At 44.9% G+C, this 9,032-nt stretch overlaps 2 protein-coding genes across 2 annotated transcripts; both read right to left on the bottom strand.

The window, feature by feature from the left end:
- Positions 1 to 2,778: 2,778 nt before the first annotated feature.
- LOC136837909 (uncharacterized) lies at positions 2,779 to 3,681 on the bottom strand. Its single transcript, XM_067102782.1, has one exon. It carries the CDS (start codon positions 3,679 to 3,681, stop codon positions 2,779 to 2,781), a length of 903 nt encoding a protein of 300 aa, XP_066958883.1.
- A 4,211-nt stretch (positions 3,682 to 7,892) lies between these two features.
- LOC136837908 (uncharacterized) lies at positions 7,893 to 8,777 on the bottom strand. The gene has a single exon (XM_067102781.1). It carries the CDS (start codon positions 8,775 to 8,777, stop codon positions 7,893 to 7,895), a length of 885 nt encoding a protein of 294 aa, XP_066958882.1.
- Between the last annotated feature and the right edge of the window lie 255 nt (positions 8,778 to 9,032).

Raw genomic sequence — 9,032 nt, 5'->3', positions numbered from 1 at the left:
TAATTCACCTCACTCACAATTTTTTTTCTGTTCTACACTTTCCCTTCCTGCATCCACTGAGCCATTCTCCTTTCTCGCTAAAAGCGAGGCTGCTTTCTGTGCAGCCTGGCCTCGCCTTCAGTACCTTCCCCTTCACATCCCTGTGCTTGCTCTTCGGCAAGCTCGCTATTGTCATCACTTGCGACATCAAACACATTCCCAACAAGTCCCTCTGTCTCTCGACTATCACACACACTTAAATCGATCGGGTCGTCTTCTTCTTCTTCGGACATTTCTAGGGGAACAGTGTGATTAATTGCGCACAGGTGCTCCTCTCCTTCATAAAGGACCTTGGCTGATCGCTCCACACCTGGGGTCAGTATACAACTACAAGGACTCCCAAGTGGCCAATCTCTGCATTTTCTGTATTCAATCTTGATCAGACGATATTGCCTTTCCTAAGAGGCATAACTGCTAAGCCTTGAATCATGGCGCCCAGTAGCACCCGTAAGCAGCCATCTCTCCTAATAATCCTGAATCCGCTGAGGGCAGCTGTCAGACAAAAATAACGATGATGAAGTTACTTTGTTGTTAGGGTGTCCCACATCCCTTCGTGGTGTAACGGGTGGCAGAGGTCAAGCAAATCAGATAAGGTGAGAAGGTGTAATGATCTGCCTTCTCTCATCACCCAAGTACATCAGGGGCGGCTGCTGATAACAGCCTCTGCTCCTTTACCAACTTTCTTCGAACCTGCTCTGGGTGAAAGACGTTCCTGCGGAGTGTCGTCTCTAAGGTGCGTTTTACCACACCAATCATTCTCTTGAAGAAGCCTCCCTTCCAAGGAGAACGGGGGTTTTGAAGTGCCATCTAATACCTGTATTCCGCAGGTATTGCTGAGTCTCCTCTTGACGATAGATTTCCCTGAGGAAGGTGTCTGCTGCCCTAATTGTGGTGGCATTGTCGTTTTATATTCTCAATGGCGCACCTTGCGACGCCACAAATCTTCTTAGCATAAGTATAAACACGTCTGCTTTCAATGTGTCGCAGATGTCCAAATAAACAGCAGTAAGTAAACCACTTGTGTCAGTCTTGATAGGTCCAGTGCAAATAATCACACGCCCGGCTATCCTGTTCAAGGTGGTTCTGCAGCAGGAAGCAGAGAGGCGTGTGGAGTCATAGCGAGGTTGGAAGGCTTTACACACACTGCATCTTGATCACACCTCTAGCTAAAGTTCTCAATCCAGGTGTCCAGCATTCCTGGCAGAAAGTACACTAATACATTGACACAACAATGGGCGTGTGTTGCATGCAAATGATTAAGATATAATTTAACTAATTGACTCTTAGCTGGCACCAGCAATCCTGGACCAGGTGTAAATGATGTGATTACAGATAGTTAAGTTCAACTGCTTTACAAAGTTACTTAAGTAACTGGGAACTTTCATTCCCGATTCTAAAAAGACAAGTTTGAGAAAGGGGTCAGCTTCTGAATGAACATATTTCAATACATTTCGCATTACATTTAACATATAAGTAAACAAAACCTTACTCCCCTCTCGTGCCATAGTTCTCCCGGCTCTGCAAGTTCGCCTTCATCTTTCAGTTCCCTGACTGCAGCTGTCGTATACCTAATTCATCTTCTATCGTTGTCTTACACAGGGTTGAGGGGTTCAGGACATGTTGCACGTAAAAAGTGGGGGCCATTTCGCCACAGTTCGCGCTGCATCAGATCTTTGGTGTTCATGCCTTGCGTGAGGATGTCAGCTGGATTTAACTTGGTGGGGACATACTTCAACTGGATCTCATGCCATCTCTGTAGGAATAGGATCTCACCTACTCGATTAGGAATGAAACAATTACGGTTGGATTCTTTCGTCTCTACTCAAGTTTTGGCAACCAAACTATCGGTCCACACGGCCACACAAGCAAAATTCCACAATCCAAACAGGTGACCAGCTAACCTGAAAGCTACCATTAAAGCTAACAATTCCAATTTGGTAATCGACAACTTAATTTGCTTATGCAGCGTAACTTGCATCCTAGAAGTAAGTAGCTGACTATTTCCTAATGCATCTCTAACATACACTACTGCTCCATAAGCCTTACTGGAGGCTTCTGCAAAGACATGGAGCTCTCTCAGTCTCACGATCACCCTCTCTCTCAAACTCCAAACTCACTTCAACTCAAACTGCTCGAGTATCTCCTGAGCTTGACGTTGCCTCTCCAGCGACAGCACCTCATCCCATTCAACACCTTCTTCCCACAAATCCTGCAACAACAGCTTTCCTTTCACAAACACTGGACTAACCAATCCTAACGGGTCAAAACTCGACACAAGCAATGAAAGTAACTTACGTTTCATGAGTTTTCCATCCCTCATAGACTCATCCGTCTTCTTTCCGCCCTTCTGACTTAGCACATCCTTACTTCTATCCCACTTCTTACCTAACAGTCACCACATTTGGTTCACCAGCTTTCACTTCCTCATCAAACTCCACCACATTACTTGCCCAACCTGTTAAGGGCATACCTGCGTCTGTCAACAACTCTTTCACCTGCTTGCACTTGGCTTTCATCTCAGGCACTGAATCATAAACTTTCAAAAAGTTGTCCACATAAAATGACTTCATCAGCTCTCCTCTCCCATTGTCCCTTAGATATGTGTAACACCTGTTGCAGAAGGTACGAACTGGTGGTGACACCAAGAACCACCACTCAGAAGGCATAAGTTGCCGTTTTACCAGGCTCCTGTTGCCAAAGGAATCTTACGTACTTACGATCTGCGGGGTGTAGTAGGACTCAGAGGAAGGCCTTACTGATATCACTAATGACAGCATAGGGATTCGATCGGAACCTCAACAATAGGTCATACAGAAGCTCGACCAAATTCGGGCCAGCATACAGGCAGTCATTCAGGGACAATTTGCCCTTACGCTTAGAAGACGCATTGAAAACAATGCGCAACGGAGTTGTGCTACTCTCTTTCCTCACGCCAAAGTGAGGCATAAAATATCCATAGTTTTGGGGGTCAGAAACTTCTTCAATGAAGCCTGAGCTCGGGGCCATATCAAGGACTAGCTGGTACGACTTTCTATACCCAGGATCCTGAAACTGCTTTTCCAAAGCACTAAGCTGTGCGGCAGCATTACAGTAATTGTTAGTCAGACGTTGCATCCCTTTGAAAGGTAAGCTAACCTTATAACCCAATCGCGTCTTCACTACGCTCTGTTGCACCTGTATCATCGCAGTTTTCTCTGACTCGGTGAATTGTTCGTCAGGGGAAATACCAAGGGTGTCCAGTCTCCACCAACAATCTACATCACATTCATTTTCTATGATTCTCTGGACTCTCAATGTGCACACATTTGATTTCACGACACCCTGCAGTGCCCATTGCGGTGTTTTCCTGTAGAGGCCTACGCCATTATGAGTAAAGAACAAATTCATGCCATCTATCCTTTCCATTCCAGTCACAAAATAACCAAAATAATCTGCTCCAATGAGAAGATTGATGTCTTTCAACAAATCACTTTTCACTTTACTATCAGCTAATGTGTATCCCTTACCCTCCAGTTGTTTTTTAACGTTTACTAATCCCAAATTATGAATGGGGGTATCAACATGATCATGAACAACTAACTTTACTCTAGCCAAGCATTTTCCCAGATGGATTCTACCACCAACTACCTCGTATTCTCCCATGACTGATTGAGAAGCAAAGGGTGCTAAATTTAAATTTACCTTTCTTATTACTTTCAATTCAATTTACGAGCCAATGATGTTGAAATAAAGCTCTTCTGGCTACTAGTATCCAAAAACATCCTGGTAGTAACTGGTTGTTTCTGATTATACATAACTACTGTAGCGGTGGGTAACAAGGTGGTGGGTAATTCAGCAGTTGGTTCGTTTTTTACAGTCTTCATACTGAGGAAGGTTTTTCATCATTTTACCTTTTACTTTGGATCACTACGATCGAACTGGCTACAACAGTTGATCGAGTTCGATCGCTATTATTTTCCTTGGGAGGATCCAGGTGATCAGACAGTTTTGGTGTTGGACTACTGGTTGGACGATTGCTCTGGTGGACGGACTCAGGTGTGTATGGTTAGAACAATTCCCGAGAACACACAGAGACACCTATTGCTGCTAATTCTTCTTCACAAATGAGTGGTATTTTCATTACAGAGTTTACAAGCTACCCATTGGGGTATTGATGACTGCATGTCCTGGAGCTAAGCAATTAAAATATCTGCGACTGAGTACGAGTTGGCGCCTTTTGGCAGCAGCACTGGAAATTTTGGTACATTAATACGCTGTGTGATTACAGTTACAGAATGGGCAATTCTCGGAGCATGAGGTGCTCAAGCGTACAGTTTCAGTTTGAACATCAGCTGAAAGATCCTTTCCCTTCTGGAGGGCATCATTCTCACATGAGCGAATTATGTAATCGATAGCAGAATACATTTTATCAAGATTAAAGTCACACTTTCTCAGATGATCAGTAATGCGACAGTACACGTCACCTTTTGATAGTTTCTGACACAATAGGCTAAGTAACATACCATGATCCAATGCTGTCCCGCTAAGCCGCTTAATTTGTTCGGTAAGGGCAGCAACTTCAACTCTGAACTTCCACAAATCCTGATGATTACATTTAGGCACGGGTAAATCAGCTAACTTACGGTGCAACATGACCAACGCTTGGTGCGTGTCACCATAGCTCTCTTTCAACAGCTTTCTTTGCTATGGCATAGTTATGTGTAGTTATACTCCAGTTGCCAATCAGCCTGGAGGGCCTCCTTTCAACGATCCAGTTAGATATGAATCCAGTCAATGTCGCTTCAGATCAGGTTGGTCATGAACTAGCACATCACACAAATTCATGAAATTGTTATATCGCTTCTCTCCCCACTGAAGGTGGGCAGGAATCTCCTTGGTTGTGCAGTTCTTTTCTTGGCCTAACAGAGTTCGATAGGGAACTTATTCTGTCAATGATCAAGGTTATAGCCTTACAAGCACAGCCCAGACTCTTCTTAACTTCACTTTCAACATTGGGCCATTAGTTACCACGACTGGACTTAACGATCTCTTTTTTGCACTTTCTCATCCGCTTTTACTCTATTAAGTGTTTCTTCATATACAGGCAGGCTATGAGACTCGACGAGGTCTCGGTGTGCTTAGTCTAAAGTGTCTCATAGCAGGTTAGTTACAGCAGTAAAGAACTTAGGTTCTGTGTGGTTCGTCATTTTGGTGGAAGAAGGGTGACTGAGTTACGTTACCAATGTGTAAAGAGGAGGGTGTGACTACTTTAATCTGTATAGAACAGAAAACGTATATTGCAATAAACTATGTTTTCAAACAAACAAAAATGACAGACTGCTAGAATTTCAGCTTTTTACTCTACCAGTTTGACGGGGCTTGTTCATCACGCATGAGTTTTAAGTAAGTAATTGGCAAACTCACTTACACTATAGATGAAATGAACATTTATCAGTCAGTCTGCCACGCTAGTACACCCATGCATTCATCGGAAAATGCCTAACCTAATATTCACACGCCTAGCACAATACATTCTCAAACAAGCATTAAAGTCTTTCACATCAGCACCGTATTGTTCAGGATTAATGTTGAAACGGTTCGTTTCTTCGTATGTTCTAATTACTGCATTGCATAGGGCAACAGTAATTGCAATCTGTCTTAAGGGCCCTACCAAGGTACAATAACATTTCCAAACATCAAGCACTGGATTATTTGTTAAATCATTACTGCCTATGTACAAATTACTAAATTATATCTGTGTCTCCAAAAGGGTAGGATATCAGACTCAAAGTGACTCACTAGTCCACCAGGTTCTCTAATTAACTCGATTTCAGCCAACACATTGTGTCAGGGTGGGGCAACAAATGTCTGAAGTGAGGAATAGGAGCAAGACTACAGAATTATTTGTTGTTTTATTTGAATCAGAGATAATGTTGTTTGTGTGATCACTCTTGAAAGATGGCATCAAGACAGGTGATATTCAAAGCATATTTTGGCACATTCATGTATTAGAAGAAGCTTCTCCTACCAGATTCACTCTCCAAAATTGTGTGGCCGACTTCTGAACACTTTCTCCTTCAGATATCCCCACAGGAAGATGTCGTACACACAATTCTGGAAGAATTGAAGATGCGAATTGGGAGTGAAATTGCTGCAATACCCTTGAGATGTGCCAAGAGCAGATGAAAACTTCAGACATCACCTTCAACAGTGCACGCAGATGGCCACCATCTTCCTGATGGCATCTTCAAAAAGTGATCATACAAACGGCATTGTATACTTCTGATTCAAATAAAACAACAAATAATTCTGTAAATATTGTTTTACTTTTCCTAATAGCCTATCAAAACTCGGGCATTTGATTTGTCCCACCCTGTACTATAGTCTCACTAGCACAACCATTGAAGATCGCTCTCATCCTGGCAATTCGGTTTGAAGGACCAAAAATGTTGTGCAATCTAATCACAACGCACTGTTTCTTGCTGATGTTATTAGCTATAGGATTGCAAAGGATGATGAGAACGTCTACAATCTAGGAAGGTCTGATGAGACAAGTTTCTAAAATGTTGACTTATAAGCTACTTTATTTACACAATTATTTACATATAAATACCATCACTAATGGATGCATAATCACAATGGAATTCTCTTTACAAATAATATCACAAAATAGTAAAACGTAGACCATACAGCATACGTGAAGCCTACACAGACTTCATTAAGTTATTCAGAATGTCAATTACTACGCTTGAATAGAAAAGAAATTCACTTTAAATATTTACTTCCGGTTTGAAATAACTTACAATTAAACCTTGGTGGACACATTTACAGAATTCAATTACTTATCCTACCTTACTTGCTGTATCATAGGATGGGTGATATAACAAAGAACCTCGTAGTGCTGACACTTTTTGCAAGTTATCTCTATGATGCCCTGTTGTTTTTGTTTTAGATTTAGCTGGCCTTGTGCCAGCACGGGCTCCTACTCCTAGAGCAGCCCATAAGACAGCTATCTGAGCCGGCTGCCCTTTTACATAGACGCTCACAGAAAAGTTAAGTATACCTTAGTTTAACTAGACCACTGAGCTGATTAACAGCCTCCTAGGGCTGCCCGAAGGATTAGACTTATTTTACGTGGCTAAGAACCAATTGGTTACTCTAACAACGAATTTACAGCTTGGCTGGAGGGCGGAAAGTTCTCCAGCTGAAGCAATTTGTGTGTTAGAGTGCCCATCCAACAAAGCTCAAAATTTCACATACTTATTACTGATGACGCATTTAGTAAAAATGAGATTCACCTCACAGCTGCTTCATTAATTAGCATTCAGGATGCGTAATTGCTACTTTCTGCCAACTGAATACGTCCCGTCACGCACCACGCGACCAGTCGGGATCGAGGTACATTTGTAAGAGGTGCAAAAAAAACGAGCAGGTAAAAGAGAACTGCTGCTTTATTCAAGATCCAGGCAGTTTATATAGCAGCAGACTGGCGCCGTGCCGTGATAGACAATGAGATCGATAGTGACCGCGGTCGATAATAACAATAATAATATACAGCGAAAGTAAGTACACTTTACAACATAAAAACAGACAGAATTCAAATATGGATATAATCTTGATGCCTGTGAACGAAGAAATACAAGATACACAATTGACAACAGGTGAACGAATACATACGTAGTTTAAATGATTGAAATCACGTGACCTGGCATGTTAGGCGTGACCAATTGTATAGGCGAAGAAAATGGGATGCCACCATAGAAAACTTGCTCAGCAGAGACTTGGCGAATGACACATTCAATGGAGACTCCGCTGACGGCTCTGTAGGTGACTTTACAAATACTCCCCCCCCCCAAGACGTGGGACATGTCTGATCAGTCTGCATATCTGCTGGGGCGCTGAAGGGTGCCGCAGCTGCATGAGGACAATGGGGGAGCACTCTGTGCGTGAGGCTGCCTGACTGCGGGTGAGGGCGGCCTCTTTCTGGGGCGGCCGCACGCCCGCTGCTTGCGGGGGCCCGGTTGCGGCGAAGGGTGGCCGGGCAGGGGGTGTGCTGCAGTGATGTCTGTGTCTTCCTCCAGGAGGGCGGGCTTTACCCAGTCTATTGAAACCCAATCGTTCCTCCCGGAAAGTGCAAGCAGGAACGCCTTGTTATTCCTCTGCAGCATGCGGAAGGGGCCCCTGTAGGTCCTGGTCAGTGGCTGGCGGACAGCGTCATCCCTGACGAAAACATGAGTGGTGGATGCCAGCCCCAGCGGTGTGAAAGTGGCCAACCTGTCGGTGTATGTACGCTTGCAGGGGGCGAACTTGCCGACCACATCGCGGAGCCTCTGCACTGACGGGTTGTGGCGACCTTCTGTCACAAGTTCGCCCGGGACCACGAGGGACTCGCCGTAGGTTTTCTCAACTGCGGACGGGGTGCTGTCGGCCCTGGGGGTGGTTCTCAAACCGAGGAGGACCCACGCCAGCTGATATTTCCAATCCTCGGCGGTGCAGTGGGCCATGAGAGAAGCCTTCAGGGACCTGTGAAACCGCTCGACCAGGCCATTGGCCACCGGATAGTAAGCCGTGGTGGTGTGATGCATTGTCCCTAGCAGCCAAGCCAGGGCAGACCATAACTTGGACAGGAAAGCGGGGCCCCTGTCATTTGTGATGTGGTCCGGGACGCTGAAGCGGCTGACCCAACTGGAAAGCAGGGCCTCGGCACAGGCGCTGGCGGTGGCTTTTTGCATCAGTGGTGTGGCTTCAGGCCACCTCATTGAGCTTTACCCACACTGCCAGGGAGATGTCTGACCCACTGATGGGGAAGGGCCCAATTTATCGCCGATGTGGATGTGGCGAAGTGCCACTGAAGGCGGGAACCCGCCTACCCCCGGGACTGCGACGCCCCACCTGCTGGCCTGGCACTGCAGGCACTGCTCTGCCCAGACCTGGCATCTTTCTGCACTGCACAGGCGATCCTTTGATACAGCAGCTTGGCCGTTGTCCTGCCAGAGGGATGTGAGAGGCCGTGA

This window comes from Macrobrachium rosenbergii, unplaced genomic scaffold, assembly GCF_040412425.1.
Source record: "Macrobrachium rosenbergii isolate ZJJX-2024 unplaced genomic scaffold, ASM4041242v1 13890, whole genome shotgun sequence".
NCBI classification, from domain to species: Eukaryota; Metazoa; Arthropoda; class Malacostraca; order Decapoda; family Palaemonidae; genus Macrobrachium; species Macrobrachium rosenbergii.
Note: the sequence above shows the minus strand (reverse complement) of the source record. Positions and strands in the feature narration are given on the sequence as shown.